At 47.5% G+C, this 17,500-nt stretch overlaps 1 protein-coding gene across 1 annotated transcript in view; it reads left to right on the top strand.

Annotated features, from left to right (window-relative positions):
- The window catches only part of LOC308175720 (formin), a gene marked incomplete at both ends in the record, with an annotated part of 86,528 nt that overhangs the window by 34,764 nt on the left and 34,264 nt on the right, over positions 1-17,500 (top strand). The window contains 2 exons of the mRNA XM_080550268.1: positions 6,135-6,276; positions 16,835-16,922. Of these exons, the coding sequence (XP_080406394.1) occupies positions 6,135-6,276; positions 16,835-16,922 (230 nt within the window). The remainder of the gene's footprint in view (positions 1-6,134; positions 6,277-16,834; positions 16,923-17,500) is intronic.

Here is a 17,500-nt window from a genome sequence, read left to right as displayed (position 1 = left end):
GTAGCAGTAGCAGTAGTAGTAGTAGTAGTAGTAGTAGTAGTAGTAGTAGTAGTAGTAGTAGTAGCAGTAGTAGTATAGTGGTAGTAGTAGTAGTAGCAGTAGTAGTAGTAGTAGTAGCAGTAAAGTAGTAGCAGTAGTAGTAGTAGCAGTAGCAGTAGTGGTAGTAGTAGTAGTAGTAGTAGTAGTAGTAGTAGTAGTAGTAGTAGTAGTAGTATAGTGGTGGTAGTAGTAGTAGTAGCAGCAGTAGCAGTACTAGCACTAGTACTTGTATTATTATTATTATGATTATTATTATTATTATTATTATTATTATTATTATCATTATTACCACCGCTACGTATTGTTCTTGTTAACCAAGCTGTCATCATTGCCACGGCCTCCCTCTGTGAGCCACTCACACATCAGACACATCAGATACACACAGACTCACATCAGATACACATCAGACTCACATCAGACTCACATCAGATACACATCAGACTCACATCAGACTCACATCAGATACACATCAGACTCACATCAGACACACATCAGATACACACAGACTCACATCAGATACACAGACTCACATCAGACACACAGACACTCTCATAAAACATCCCCCAGCTGCGTCCTGCTGCCTCCTGACTTACACCGCCGCCCCGGCCCAGGAGCCCCAGTCACATGTAATGGAGCGGCTTATTCAGCTCATGTAAAAGTGGCTTTGGTGTATACTGCTGCATGCCAGACTCCCAGCTTTACAGCCTTGGGTTTCTATGGCTTGGATTACGGAGGGAAGCTGAGCTGTGGTTCACACACTGCTGCTGGCCCCTGGTAGCGGAGGGCTGACTGGGCCACAGTGGTTTTCATGTCTGCTATAAATTTTACAGTAGAAGTGAAAGTTGACGAGCATTAAAGCGCTCAGGCTTTTTAACTGGACGCGGATCAAGTCGGCGGTCCGCTGTAAACACTGTGAGGGCTCTGGCCTGGCTCAATTTGAGGTTTTTAATGTTTATTTATATATAATAATAATAATAATAATAATAATAATAATAATATATATACTATTTCTTCCTTCTTCTAGAATTTTGACTGCCAACTTTTTCCTGAGATGACCGATGGATAGATGATTCACTTACTTAGACAAATGCATTTGTTGTAAGTTATTTTTGAATGCCAACAAACTTGAATTCAAGTTTTACAACGTGAATGTAAAATGAATCGGTTTGTACAGAACCAGAGAGCTGCTATCGTGGGGGGAATAGTTAACAACAGGGGCCTCATTTATAGAAAGTACTTAGATAAAATGTTGATCTTACCCGTGTCGTACGTAGAAAAGCACGTCAACGTAGTGATTTATACAATTCCAACGTGAGTCGATTTGACCGTGGAAACGATCATAGCTCGACGTCGAGTATTGACCTTGCGTATGCACATTACCTACTGGTTATGCGGAGTTATTACAGGCATGTGATCCGGAGCTGTCTATCTCCCCTTCAACATGCCTAGTGCGTTCCACAACGGACCTTGCCCGGCCATGCGCTAAATTATACTGGATTTTCTCCGGTGTCTGGGAGTTCGCAAAGGGAGTTCGCAGCCATGTTTTCAATGTCACCTGATAAGAATAAGACCATTATATTATTACAATATAAGCAGCACTCGAGTTGAGGGGGGATGAGGGGGACCTGAAATTAAAACAGTCAAAATCGTCCCCCTTCTAAAACGGCCATCCCCTCTTTCCATACTTTATGTCATTTTATCAATGAACGTGGTATTACTGCTATTTCAAGGTGCGAGGGGGCACGCACACATGCAATGACATTTTTACCAAGTTACTGACACTGAAGTCACTGACGCTGAGGGGATGCTAAAATTGTCCTCATGTGATAAAATCCACCACCTCCCCTGATTTTCTTTTACAACTTGAGTAGACTACTGAGTATAAGCATTTGCCTGGTTAGTTGTCATGATCAAACGTTACAAATGCAACTTACCGAGAAGCCACCCTTCTCTGCCCTCTCCCGCTTCCAGACTACCCTATATTATAGCACTTGGCTTAATTCAGCCGCTATAATTGAGCCGCTATCACAGGGCGTTAATACAAACCTCATTCACCTGCGTTCATTTTACCTACGTTGGTATTTATAGAAGGAAGCACGTACGCAATTTTAAACCATCGCAGCCCGTTTTATAAATAATGCTTACGTCCGTTTAGAAAAATGTGCTTACGTGAAAGTCAAAGATGACATTCAAGTACTTTTTTATAAATGAGGCCCCAGAACTATCGTTTTTCGACAGGATTACGATGCAACGGTCTGGCCTTGGTCTGGTCCCAAACACTGTCTAGGGTGGAATAAGGAGAGGTTGTAGAGGTTTTTGAGAGGTTTTGTAGCGTTTGCTTCATTTAATTTTCCATTATACCTTCCTCTGGCGAGATTTGTTGGAGTCAGTCCCCATTTGGAGTGTGTATAGTCTCTGAAGGCAGTATGAAATGAAAGGGAGGGTTTTTCAGGGGGGTATCATTATGTCCTCAGAGAAACACCGTTGTCTGTTCCAGGCAAATGCTCTCACTACCTCGTGGGAAGCCAATGGCAAATGGACACGATTGGACTCACTTGACCCTAATTGATTCCCTGGCAGTGGGGTTGATTTCTGTGGTATTTCAGCCATCACCAGGCCTGCCAAGCCTTTTTCTGGTTGTTTGTTGAGTTAACTTCATCTCTTCAGCTGTAAAACGTCTGCCTCCAGTGCACTCGGCCTTGCCAAAGCCTGATTTCATGACCTAGATGAGTGGAGAGACCCAATTATCAACTCAATACAGATTAACACTAGAACAGCCCTTTTACCTACTAAAAGAGCTGCCTCTTTACAATGCTCAAGCTGCTATTTACACACAACAACCACTAGTTGCCGGCTTGTAAATTAGCCTGCTTCCTACACAGAAAAACGGCTTAAAATAAAATAGCTTTATACTAGCTTATCATGTTGTGTTACATCATGATATGTTACATCATTTATCAGCCTTGGCGAGGAGGTGTGTGTCCCCCTCCGCTCCAGGAAGTCCTTCAACAACGACAAGCCCTGGTTTTCATCCCAACTCAGGCGTCTGAGGTCAGAGAAGGAGGTGGCTAGGCGCAGTGGGGACGTGGACCGGGTCAAGCAGGCCAAGTACAGGTTCGCCAAAGCGGTGAAGGAGGCGAAGCATCGCTTTTCGGAGAAGCTGCAGAAACAGCTCTCTGAGGGGGATTCCGCCTCCGTCTGGAAAGGCCTAAAGACCATCACCAACTACAAACCCAGGTCCCCGCTGATGTCCGACAACCTCCCCCTCGCTAACGAGCTGAACGAGTTCTATTGTAGGTTTGAGAAAGAGAGGTTCCCGCCCACCCCCGCCCTCTCCCTCCACACCCCCCGGCTACAACCACCACCCCCGTCCCCCAGGGGGGCCAATGTCCCTCCTGCTACCTCCCCCCTCCCCCCCCCCTCCCTCCCCCCTCCTCACCCGCCCCGCCCACCCCCACCCCCCTTTCCCCACCCCCTCTCTCTGTCACAGTGCGAGAGGTAAACAGACTGTTTAAGAGGCAGAATCCCCGGAAGGCAGCTGGTCCGGATTCCGTCTCTCCCTCTGTCTTGAAGCACTGCGCCGACCAGCTGGCCCCGGTGTTCACCAACATCTTCAACGCCTCGCTGGAGCTGTGTCACGTCCCAGCGTGCTTCAAGATCCTTCAGGATCCTGTTCGTGGACTTCAGCTCGGCCTTCAACACGATCCTCCCACACATCCTGGAGCACCAGCTATCCCTGCTGCAGGTGCCGGTCTCCACCTGCAGGTGGATCACGGACTTCCTGACTGACAGGTCTCAGCGGGTGAAGCTGGGGAAGAGCATTTCCAGCTCCAGGACCACCAGCACGGGCTCCCCGCAGGGCTGCGTCCTGTCTCCAGCACTATTCTCCCTCTACACCAACAGCTGTGTCTCCCGCCACCCCTCGGTCAAGCTCCTGAAGTTTGCAGACGACACCACCCTGGTGGGCCTCATCTCCGGGGGGGACGAATCTGCCTACAGGGGTGAGATCGAGGGGCTGCAGAGATGGTGCAGCTTAAACAATCTGGAGCTAAATGCTCTAAAAACAGTGGAGATGGTGGTGGACTTCCGAAGGAAAGCAGCCCTGCCCCCTCCCATCACGCTGGGAGGTACCCCGGTGGCCTCCGTGGAGTCATGCCGCTTTCTAGGCATGACCATCTCCCGGGACCTAAAGTGGGAGCAGAACACCGAGGTCCTCACAAAGAAGGCCCAGAAGAGGATGTTCTTCCTCCGGCAGCTGAGGAAACTCAGGCTGCCGAGGTCCATGATGGTCCAGTTCTACACGGCCATCATAGAATCCATCCTCACCCACTCCATCATCACCTGGTTCCCTGCTGCAACGACCAAGGACAAGGCCAAGTTGCAGCGGGTGCGACGTTCAGCAGAGAGGGTGATCGGCTGTCCCTTGCCCTCCCTCAACTCCCTGCATGACACCAGGGCTCTGAGGAGGGCAAGGAAGATCATGGCTGACCCCTTCCACCCCGGCCACGGCCTCCTCACCCTGCTTCCCTCTGGAAGAAGGTTGCGGCTGCCTAAGGCACTTAAGGCCCGCCACAGGCTCAGCTTCTACCCCTCAGCCGCCAGGCTGTTAAATGACTCTGGCTTCCCCCCCCCCCCCCGCCCCCAAGTCTGCCCAGGACTGAACTGGACTTACTGAAAAAAACTCTGCACTGCACTTTACTTTATACCGCACTATACAATGCACTGTTGTCTGTCCTGTGTTGTTGTTGTGTTGTCCTGTTTTTTGATATGTGAAAAAAGTATAAACGCACTTGCTGTGGTGACGAAGCAAATTCCTATATGTGTAATGCATAGTGGCAATAAACGTTATCTCAATCTCAATCTCAATCTCAATCCTGATGTGATTTTGAAAATGTAAGGATACTGGTGGTAGAACGCACATATCTAGGAAAAGTCATGAAAGGAGGGTCCTGAAAATTTGAAATTCTTTACTCACAGATTCTAGTGTTAAGACAGGCCTTACAGTTTAGAAGAAGCATTTTAATAAGAAAATGAATGGTGTGATTCACTGTTAACCTTCATAGACGAAGACTAAAACACTCTTTACTTTGAGAAGCAGTAGATAATCTCCTATATTGTGGGTAGGAGTAGCACACGGTCTGTATCTCCCTAGTAGAGAATCAGATAAGATCCCTGATCTCCCTCTCATGGGTGGGTCCTGATGAATCTGTCTCAAACCTGTCTGCAGTGAGACTGCCTGACCTGGCCTATATATATATATATATATATATATATATATATATATATATACGTATATATATATATATATATATATATATATACAGTACAGACTTGAGTTATGGCTCGACTTCATCCACTCCCTATACTCCTTTCATTAGCAGACACTGGGGGTCTGGATCACTTCTCATAGGCCCAGCCTGCTGCACTGTCTGTCTGTCTAAAGAGATACTGGCCCTGTGAGTTAAAATAGGAATGGAAAGTCAAGGCACCGCGGCGAACCCAGGATTGAACTCTGCACACAGACACTCATCCTCCTCCTCCTCCTCCTCCTCCTCCTCTGTTTGCTTTCATCGTTACTCGGCAACAGTGGAAACACAATACTATACTGCCCATTCTCCTGGTGAGTTTGTGTTTGAAACGCACCTTTAGAGCAAAAAAATACCTAAACTCAGTGAAACCTCCAGAATCGAGGCATGAGATTTTGGCTCACCCGGAAAAAAAATAGTCATTTTTAAACGGACATTCCGGGATGTTTTCTCTGCATTCTTGCAAACTCTTCCCTCAAACAAATATCAGTAATGACTCAAATAAACAAAGGACAGCCTGAGTAAACATTCAATAAACCTCTACACCGGCTGTTTATCTGTCTGGCAGGGACAAAATGCGTAGAGAGAAGCACCCTGTTTTTTCCATGTTTTCCCCAAGTCGTCACCCCCCCCCCCCCCCACCCCCCCGTAACATGACTCTGATGTCATCGCCGAAAACACTGCTTGTTTTCTTCACTGTTGAGTTTTTTATGGTGCAATGTGTGGTTCTCCTGGGCCCATATATCTCTCCCCCAAGAACTAAAAGCCTGTCTCTGTGTCTGTTTCCAGTAATAACACTCTGTGGGGATCTCTCGAGGAGCCAGATATCATCGACACCAAGGAGTTTGAGGACCTGTTCTCCAAGGCCACTCTGCAGCCAAAGAAGAAGCCTCTCTCCGACACCTACGAGAAGAAGGCCAAAACTAAGAAGGTTGGTCTGACTTCTTCCACACACTCCCGCCTCCCCCTCTCTACTACTCATGTTATATTGTCTTGGCTCCTGCTGCATTGGAGCTTTTTTCGGGGCTTTCAAAGAGTTTGAAAAACTAAAGTCTGAGAGCCTTGAATGTGGGAGAGGATATGCTCTTCTAGATTGTTCCATGCAGGGACCCACGCACTTTTAAAACTGTCATCCGAAAGCTCTCTGACACCTGTCTCGCATCATCGTCATAACGTCAGTCTCACCGCGACCACACGAGGGCGGTAATGACACACTTTTCTTAGCCTTTTCCCTTGTTCGAGATCGTCAGTCATTTTTAGGAGCGTCTGCCAAAAAGAGGACAAGGGTGTCAGCAAGTTCTAGCCTTTGGCCCAAACCCTGAGGCGGCTCCCTGCTTCTGTAACTTTCCATTCAAAACTCTGAGTTTGCCAGTTGTAAGAGCTCTGTTAACCAGGATCCCATCCTTAAATGGAGCCAAAACAACACAGCGCAAAGTAAGCCAGGAGTAAAACGCTTCCCCTCCCGATTCTTGGTGATTGGTGTTGCCAGCTCTGAGGTCAAACAAGACTAACCGGTGGTAATGGGTTCATCGGTTCCTGTGTGTGTACGGTAGAACAGCTGGGTAGCAGAATCTACCTTTAGATGGATTACACCTCAGAACCAGGCCTCAGACTAAACAGTCCTCTTCAGTGCTTTGGAACTTTCTCCTGATTTCACAGGCAGCTTTTGATGTGTTAGATGACGTGCAGTTTCCTTTTGCACATTGAACCTGTTTAGTTGGTTTTATTTTTCAAGACACACACACACCCTCACACACACACACACACACACACATACACACACACACAAATACATACACACACAGACACACACTGTGTGTCTCTGTCTCTGGCCAGCATCGTAGGTGGCGGTAATGATGCACCAGTAATGCTGGATGCCAACCGCCATAAAACCCCACTAGATGACTTCTTCCTGCCATGACTGATGGATAGAAGTTTCACCTACTTACTCAAATGGATTTGGTTTGTATATGTAAGTCGCTTTGGAATAAGGCGTCATGGCTAAATGCCCAAAAACGTCAAATATAATGTCTTGAGCAGAATCTAACACAGGCCTAGAGAACACAGTGTGGTTGGATAGTGTGCGTAGTGCGTACCTCCTCCATGGAACATCTGCCCTGGTGTCTGCAGAGCTCAGTGGCCCCAGTTGTTGTCAAGTCCCAAAGCTGCAACCCTGCACTTCTCCTTCAGCCACGTCAGCGCACCCCCGCCCCCCCGCCACCACCCCTGTGGTCCTGAGCGTGGCGTCCACACAATTACACATCGGCCACTGGCCCAGACTGGCCCCCACTCAATCCATACACGGCCCCTAGTCCCCTGTTCTGATCAATCTGTCACGGCTCCAGTCCACTCTAGAGGCCCTAACGGTGTGTGTGCGTGTGTGCGTGTGTGCGTGTGTGTGTGTGTGTTTGTGTGTGTGAGCGTGTGCGTGTGCGCGTGCGCGTGTGTGTGTCTCCATCCCTGGCTGGAGCTCCTCTCCATCCAGTCTGGTCACTCTGAAGCCGCAAGCTACAGCTAGCCCCGTAGCATTTGATCCAAACCCAGAGAGCCACTGAGACATCGGTCCTGCTGCCAGCAGCCTCTCATGGCCTCTCCTCTGGTCCCTCTGTCAGACTCTCCGCTCACTCCCCGAGGTCTCACTCGCTAGCTACGCTCGCTAGCCCAATAAACAGACAAATGCACGCACTTCAATGACTTTGAAATGCTAATAAACATCACTTGTGATTGTGGTAGTTATCATTTCAGAGTAGATACAGTGCGTGTGTGCTATGAAGGGATCAATATTTATAAGTCCTGAGCAGTGTGCTGGCTTATAGGGGGAGGCCTAGTATCTGGTCCAGGGTCTGTGTTTGGGCCAGAGAGAGCAGTTCAGGTCCAACTGTGATTACGTGGGCGACGGTACCGTAATGTGGAACGGTATTGGCTCGGTCTCCTCGTATCTACGGACGGCCGGCTAAACAAAAGAGACTTGTTTACATCTTTGTCTTTTATCCCTAAACGTTTCTAAGACTGCGAGCTGCAAACTTGTGAATCATCTGGTGATTTGGGTTTTTTCCGAGAAGTTACCTACCCCGTCATACCCGGGGGAGAGGAGAGGGGGATGGAGGTTAGGAGAGGGGGGTGGATGAGAGGAGAGGGATGGAGGGGAGGAGAGAGGGATGGAGGAGTCACAGAGTACACAAAGTCAATTTCCTGTACGTGCGAATAATACTTGGCAATAAAAAGAATTCTGATTCTGAGAGAAGAGGAGAGGAGGGGGGGTGGAGGAGAGGAGGGGGGGTGGAGGAGAGGAGAGGGGGATGGAGAAGAGGAGAGGGGGATGGAGGGTAGGAGAGGGGGATGGAGGATAGGAGAGGGAGTGGAGGAGAGGGGGATGGACGGAGGATAGGAGAGGAGATGGGGAGGAGATTGGGTATGGGGGGGTGTAGGGAGGGGTGGCAGGGCTGGTTGGATGACAGGTGAAAGGGATGGAGGAAAGAAGAGGGTGGATGGAGGAGAGAGGTGTAGAGCGGGAGGGAGGGAGGGAGGGAGGGAGGGAGGGACGGGGCAGACACAGGGTCAATCAGGAGATCTTTGCCTTCCTCTGCAATACCTGTCCTCCCCCGAGGACGTCTGACACACCAGCAGTCCCTCTGACGAGCCGATAGTCCCAGACACAGACACACACACACACACACACAGACATACAGACATGCACACACACACACACAGACAGGCACACAGACACACACACACACACACACACACAGAGACATACAGACATGCACACACACACAGACAGACACACAGGCACACAGACACACACACACACACACACACACACACAAAGACACTCACACACAGACACACACACAGACACACACACACGGACACAGTCAATCTGTCTCTCTCTCTATCAAGCAGCCACACATGGTTTCAGTGTGCTTAACATATTGGGCTGTTGGGTGGATCTGAGTGAGTGTGTGTGTGTGTGTGTGTGTGTGTGTGTGTGTGTGTGAGAGAGAGAGAGAGTGTGTGAGAGTGTGAGTGTGAGTGTGAGTGTGAGTGTGAGTGTGAGTGTGAGTGTGCGTGATGACAGTACTGTTCTACATGCCTGACGCCCATGTTAACAAAGTGTTGCCAGATCTGCTAACTCTCCGCACACACAGGGCCCATGGGCTTGTTCAAGGAAACAAATTAATGGAGTGTGTGTGTGTGTGTGTGCGTGTGCGTGTGTGTGTGAGAGTGAGTGTGTGTGTGTGTGTGTGTGTGTGTGTGTGTGTGTGTGTGTGTGTGTGTGTGCGCGCATTATGGAGATGAGGCCTTTTTTCTTCCATCTCTCTTCCAGCACAACTCGACACCCAGGACCCTAAGTGGACCGGGAGGTTGGTAGAGCAGGGGAAAGGGGTGTGTGTGTGTGTGTGTGTGTGTGTGTGTGTCCACCCTCACACACACACACACACACACACAAGAGGGGTAATGTGTGTCATGTGCCCAGTCCAAATCTAAGTCTCTCAAGCTTTTTTCCCCCTCACGATGATTATCATATCAAAGACACAGAGATGGAGATGACATGTTAGGGAGCGGGGAGGGGGGGGGCCATGTTAGGGAGCGGGGAGGGGGGGGTAGACATGTTAGGGAGCGGGGGGACATCTTAGGAGCGCGAGGGGGGGGGGGGGGGGGCACGTTAGGGAGCGGGGCTTCTTCTCCTCCTCTCGTCCATGTCCAGGGGTCGTAATTGCAGGCATGTGGCTCCACTCTGCACAGCCGGGGCGGAGGAGGAGGAGGAAGAGGACACTTTTTGAAGTGGGGGGGCGGGGGGGAGAGGATGTGATGCGCGTGTCGGCGCATTCGGCATGGCGAGGATCAGGAGCGCGAGAACGAGGGGCGGAGATGAGATGAGTCAAGAGAGATGAGATGAGATTAGGAGGAGGCTCATCCCAGTGGGTCCATCACGGAGGAGGGGGGTGGAGGGGGGTGTTTAGATTACACCGTGACAGGATTTACAGTGCCAGGCTGCCTGCCACCCCCCTCCCCTCACCATACCCCCCCCCCCCCCCCCTCCCCTCACCATACCCCCCCCCACACCCCCTTCAGCCCGACACCCTGTGTGTACATCAGTAACACCGCCCACGTAAACATCGTCCATCAATTCCCCTTCAGCAGCGGCGCCCATAAATCACCCTCTGGTATCACGGTCCGTGCACTGAGGATCCTCGCTTAAACAAACAGAGGTTTTAATTGGTTCAGACCCCACGTCGTATTTAGGCGATGACTTACGAGTTGGGCTCCTGGCGGGTTTTATTAAAAGCATATTTTTGGTTTGAGTGTTGGCAATGACGTGGGAGAGTGGGTGTAAGATTAACACAGAGAGGGAATATAGAGGGGTTTTTGTGTGTGTCTCTGGGATGAGCACTGCGCTATGTTCGGTGTAGGTGGTTCTGGATGAGATGTCTTGATCCGTTTGTTATTGTAACATCTCTCTCTCGCTCTCTCTCTCTCTCCCTCTCTCTCTCTCTCTCTCTCTCTCTCTCTCTCTCTCTCTCTCTGGGGGAAGCGGAGCTCGACAGGGCATGATGGGGTTGGCTGGTTACCAGTCAGTCGGTCACACACACACACACACACACACACACACACACACAGAGCTGCCTCCGCTTGTGTGGCTGTGTAAAGTACTGAACCTGATGCACTCCAGGGTGGACACCAGCCACCTGCTAGTCCTCACACCACTGTCTGTCTCTCTGTCTCTCTCTGTCTCTCTCTGTGTCTCTCTCTGTCTCTGTCTGTCTTTCTGTCTCTCTCTCTGTCTCTCTCCATCTCTCTCTGTCTCTCTCTGTCTCTGTCTCTGTCTCTCTGTCTCTCTGTCTCTCTCTGTCTGTCTCTCTGTCTCTCTCCCTGTCTCTCTCTCTGTCTCTCTCTCCCTGTCTCTCTCTCTGTCTCTCTCTCTGTCTCTCCCTGTCTCTCCCTGTCTCTCTCTGTCTCTCTCTCTGTCTCTCTCCCTCTCTTTCTCTGTCTCTCTTCCTGTCTCTCTCCCTGTCTCTCTCCCTGTCTCTTTCTCTGCCTCTCTCCCTGTCTCTCTCTCCCCGTCTCTCTCTCTCTGTCTCTCTCCCCGTCTCTCTTCCCCTGTCTCTCTCCCTGTCTCTCTCGCTCAATCACTCTCCCTGTCTCTCCCTGTCTCTCCCTGTCTCTCTCTCCCTGTCTCTCTCTCTCTCTCTGTCTCTCTCCCTGTCTCTCTGTCTCTCTCCCCGTCTCTCTCTCTGTCTCTCTCTCCGTCTCTCTCTCTGTCTCTCTCCCTCAGGGCTCGTCCAGTAGCTTCACCTCGTCTACACACACACACACACACACACACACACACACACACACACACAAATGGACTGACTTATTATAGCACCTTATTCCAAAGTGCTTTACAATGGCCTCTCATTCACCCATTCACACACCCATTCACATACCAATAGTGGCAAGCTACCATGCAAGGCGCCGGCCCGCTCATTGGGAGCAATTTGGGGTTCAGTGTCTTGCCCAAGGACAGTTTGACATGTTGCCAGCCGGGGCTCAAACCGCCGATCTGCCAACCTTGCGATCATTAGACGCCGGCTCTACCTCCTGCGCCACAGCCGCCCCACACACACACACACACACACAGACACACACACATACACAGACACACACACACAACTGAAGCCTCGGCTGCTCCATGACCGGAGTGTGTTTTTTCTTCTGTCTTGCAGAGCTCCACTTTAGCTTTGGGACTGACGGCCAGTTCCCCTGACGTCCACTAGAGGTAGCTGTTCTCTTTGGATAGGCTATATTCCCGATATGATTCCAAACACTCAGCATCAGCATCAGTATAGCCTAGCGGCTAGGCTAACTCTCACCTCTTATGCACCTCGCACGCGCGTGTGTATGTGTGTGTGTGTGTGTGTGTAACCAAGCATCCAAGCATCAGTTGTCTTTTCTCGTTACGTTAACTGGGCGCGCTAATTGGTTGTTTTCTGGAGCGGCGGCGGCGAGTGTGTAAGAGCTCCTGGGAGGGTTTTAGTGCGGCTCGTCCACGGTAGTTAATTAAAGGTGTTAGGAGAGCCTCTCACTCTCTCTCTCATGTCCCTGTCGCGGGGAGATCCCCAGTGATACGGGGTAATGGACGTTAGAAAAGCAGCATGCACCCCTTTAGCTTCTGTAACGCAATACTGACTTCTAAGGCTTGACGCCCCGGTTCCCACTAGATGCCCTGGTAGCTGGGACCCCGGTAATAAAGGCCGTTTGCTACCTAATGAAGAAGGTTGAGACATTAAGTTTTAGAGCAGGGCTTTACCTTGCCAAAAGTCTTTCTGGGCTTTATGGGTAATTCAGTCATAAGTAATTGTGTCCATGTGTAGGCACAAATAAAAATCCTGTGAATTTATAGTTTGTTATAAAACCACCCCCTTCGCCCGTTGCTCCTCCAGACTGAAGAGATGTCTGTTTATAGTTTCATTTGTTCCTTTTTCTTTTTTTTCACTTTTTTCCCCCCGCTGCTTTAATATTTGTGATTATATCACACATGCTCTTTTTGGGGAGGAGGAGGAGGAGGAGGAGGAGGAGGAGGGGAGTGAGGGAGGGATTTGCATGTACCGCACATTCTGTGGATTCATGGATGTCACTTCATAAGGCTTTGGGACGTGCGTTGCTCTCCTATCATCTGTCTCTCTTAGCCCTGGGGTCACCATGGGCTGTGTTGGATGGTCTGTCTGTCTGTCTGGAGTTCACCATGGGCTGTGTTGGATATTCTGTCTGTCTGGAGTTCACCATGGGCTGTGGTGGATATTCTGTCTGGAGTTAGAGACAGACGCCTCGCAGAAATGCCTCAGAGAGAGCACTGTCTGTCCCTAGGTTAATCAGTCATCAAGTGCTCTAGACTGGGGAGTGACTGCGTCATCCGTTTTCACAGGAAATGACATCACGCACTGTTGATATTATACACCATTTAGCTGACTCGCTTTTATCCAAAGTGACTTACGTTGCAGTGAGTGCATACATTGTTCATATATGGTCCCAGCGGGCATCGAACCCACAATGTAAGCACTGTTAGCACCATGCTCTACCAACTGAGCCACAGAGGAGCACATGCACTGTTGATGTATTCTACAGTCTGTCCCAGTTGAATAGTGAAGGTTGAGGACAGATGATCAATCACATTATTTAGGCTAGATTATTAATATTGGTGTGTGCTCCTTGTCAACTGTGCTGTACCACTGCTGTGAACAGGTGATGCAGAGCAAATAAAGACAATATTAATATGATTGTATATATATACAGTATATATATACTGTATATATATATATATATATATATATATATACAGCCATTTAGCTGACACTTTTGTCCAATGCGACTTTCATTGCAGAGAGTGCATACATTTACATACATATATATTATACTAAAATAATATATTATATAGTATATATAATTTAATGAATGAATGATTGAATGAATGAATGAATGAATGAATGAATGGACTCCATTGTCATTGCTACAGTACAGGTACCAAACAACGAAACTTAGGAGGGGTGGCTCCCCTGGTGTTAGGAAAGGGGGAGAAAAAAAATATATATATACACTTTTAGAAAAAGAAAAAATCACAAGAAGGTAAGGAGCTGGTTTACATAAATAAAGGCTATGTACACAATTCACTGTACTATACTGCACAGATAGTCAACTAGGGTTGTCATATTGCACAATAGTATTTGTTCACGTTATTTAAAGTGTCACAGTTTGCAGGCTTGAAATTTACATGTTTGTGCCTCAGCACTACACCTGATTTTTTCAGTCCAGCAGCTGCCATACAATCCGTCCAGACTGTCCAGGGCCCAGAACTTAGGTCTTTGCTGTGTTCAGGGCCTGGACGGCCCTGTGGTAGAAGCAGTTCTTCAGTCTGTTTGTCTTAGCGGCCAGGGTCCTGAACCTCCTTTTCGAGGGCAGCCTGGTAAAGTGTACGTGCCCAGGGTGGGTCGGGTCCCTGGAGATCTTTGAGGCCTTCCTAATTAATTTAATCCCAAATTTCATTGTTTGGTACCTGTACTATATCAATGACAATAAAGACCATTCATTATACTATAATAATATATTATATAGTTATTATAATATATTATAATAATTATAGTATATTATACAGGAACATTTGCAATATTAAAATGATATTTTTCCATCTCTTAAACAATCACCATAATGCATGTATTTTAAAATAAATGTTTCATTTGTGACATGATCATTAAGGTTTTATGTGTTAATGACCCACCTGTACCCACCTATCCACCTTCACTCTCCACCCATGGATGATGCTAACAACACTTAGGTTGTGGGTTTGGTTCCCGCTGGGACCATATATACTGAAATGTATGCACTTATTGCAATGTAAATTTGGATAAAAGTGTCAGCTAAATGGCATATAGGGTGCTGGTCATATAATTAGAATATCATCAAAAAGTTGATTTATTTCAGTAATTCCATTCAAAAAGTGAAACTTGTATAATGTATACATTCATTCCACATAGACTGATATATTTCAAGTGTTTATTGCTTTTAATTTTGATGATTATTACTGACAACTAATGAAAACCCCAAATTTAGTATCTCAGAAAATTAGAATATTGTGAAAAGGTTCAATATTGAAGACCCCTGGTGCCACACTCTAATCAGCTAATTAACTAAAAACACCTGCAAACGCCTTTAAATGGTCCCTCAGTCCAGTTCTGTAGGCTACACAATCATGGGGGAGACTGCTGACCTGACAGTTGTCCAAAAGACGACCATTGACACCTTGCACAAGGAGGGCAAGACACAAAAGGTCATTGCTAAAGAGGCTGGCTGTTCACAGAGCTCTGTGTCCAAGCAAATTAATAGAGAGGCGAAGGGAAGGAAAAGATGTGGTAGAAAACAGTGTACAAGCAATAGGGATAACCGCACCCTGGAGAGGATTGTGAAACAAAGCCGATTCAAAAATGTGGGGGAGATTCACAAAGAGTGGACTTGCAGCTGGAGTCAGTGCTTCAAGAACCACCACACACAGACGTATGCAAGACATGGGTTTCAGCTGTCGCATTCCTTGTGTCAAGCCACTCTTGAACAAGAGACAGCGTCAGAAGCGTCTCGTCTGGGCTAAAGACAAAAAGGACTGGACTGCTGCTGAGTGGTCCAATGTTCTCTGATGAAAGTACATTTTGCATTTCCTTTGGAAATCAAGGTCCCAGAGTCTGGAGGAAGAGAGGAGAGGCACAGAATCCACGTTGCTTGAAATCCAGTGTAAAGTTTCCACCGTCAGTGATGGTTTGGGGTGCCATGTCATCTGCTGGTGTTGGTCCACTGTGTTTTCTGAGGTCCAGGGTCAACGCAGCCGTCTACCAGGAAGTTTTAGAGCACTTCATGCTTCCTGCTGCTGACCAACTTTATGGAGATGCAGATTTCATTTTCCAACAGGACTTGGCACCTGCACACAGTGCCAAAGATACCAGTACCTGGTTTAAGGACCATGGTATCCCTGTTCTTAATTGGCCAGCAAACTCGCCTGACCTTAGCCCCATAGAAAATCTATGGGGTATTGTGAAGAGGAAGATGCGATGCGCCAGACCCAACAATGCAGAAGAGCTGAAGGCCACTATCAGAGCAACCTGGGATCTCATAACACCTGAGCAGTGCCACAGACTGATGGACTCCATGCCACGCCGCATTGCTGCAGTAATTCAGGCATAAGGAGCCCCAACTAAGTATTGAGTGCTGTACATGCTTATACTTTCCATGTTCATACTTTTCAGTTGGCCAACATTTTAAAAAAAACTTGTTTTGTATTGGTCTTAAGTAATATTCTAATTTTCTGAGATACTGAATTTGGGGTTTTCATTAGTTGTCAGTAATAATCATCAAATTTAAAAGCAATAAACACTTGAAATATATCAGTCTGTGTGGAATGAATGTATACATTATACAAGTTTCACTTTTTGAATGGAATTACTGAAATAAATAAACTTTTTGATGATATTCTAATTATATGACCAGCACATATATATACATATATACACATAATAACATAATTATTTCTCTACTGCCCCTTTCTGTCATTGTCTTTTTAAACAATTTTTGCTTATATAGTGTTGTTTATTACGTTGTTGTTGTTTTTTATTATATCGTTGTCTGTGTCTTTATGTCTTATGCACCAACCACACCAAGTATTGTATGTGCGAATATACTTCTAAGAATTCTCTGATTGACTCTGATTGATTCTGATAGATATATGTCTACATATATTATAATAGTACCTGTCTGATTGTGTGGTGTACTGGTGTGTTTTTTATTATCTCGTTGTCTGTGTCTTTATGTCTTATGCACCAACCACACCAAATCAATTTCCTGTATGTGCGAATAATACTTGGCAATAAAAATAATTCTCTGATTGACTCTTGATTCTAATATACATATATTATAACAGTACCTGTCTTATTTAAAGGTGTGCTGGTGTGTTCCCTCTCTTCCTCCAGATCATCAAGCTGCTGGACGGGAAGCGCTCCCAGACGGTGGGCATCCTGATATCCAGCCTGCACCTGGAGATGAAGGACATCCAGCAAGGTGAGACCCTCCTCCTGACGTCTGTAACCCTGTTTGAACCGAGCTGGAAGATGGTAGACAGTTCCAGAAGGTGGCAGACCGTTCTAGAAGGTGGCAGACAGTTCTAGAAGGTGGCAGACATTTCTAGAAGGTGGTAGAGAGTTTTAGAAGGTGGCAGACAGTTCTAGAAGGTGGTAGACAGTTCTAGAAGGTGGCAGACCGTTCTAGAAGGTGGTAGAGAGTTCTAGAAGGTGGTAGACATTTCTAGAAGGTGGTAGAGAGTTCTAAAAGGTGGCAGACCGTTCTAGAAGGTGGTAGACAGTTCTAGAAGGTGGTAGACAGTTCTAGAAGGTGGTAGACAGTCTAAAAGGTAGACAGTTCTAGAAGGTGGTAGACAGTTCTAGAAGGTGGCAGACAGTTCTAGAAGGTGGCAGACCGTTCTAGAAGGTGGTAGAGAGTTCTAGAAGGTGGTAGAGTTCTAGAAGGTGGTAGACAGTTCTAGAAGGTGGTAGAGAGTTCTAGAAGGTGGTAGACAGTTCTAGAAGGTGGTAGAGAGTTCTAAAAGGTGGCAGACCGTTCTAGAAGGTGGTAGACAGTTC

This window comes from Nansenia antarctica, assembly GCF_963989245.1.
Source record: "Nansenia antarctica genome assembly, chromosome: 1".
Lineage (NCBI taxonomy): Eukaryota > Metazoa > Chordata > Actinopteri > Argentiniformes > Microstomatidae > Nansenia > Nansenia antarctica.
The sequence above is the reverse complement of the archived record's forward strand: the minus strand, read 5'-3'. Positions and strand labels throughout refer to the sequence as shown.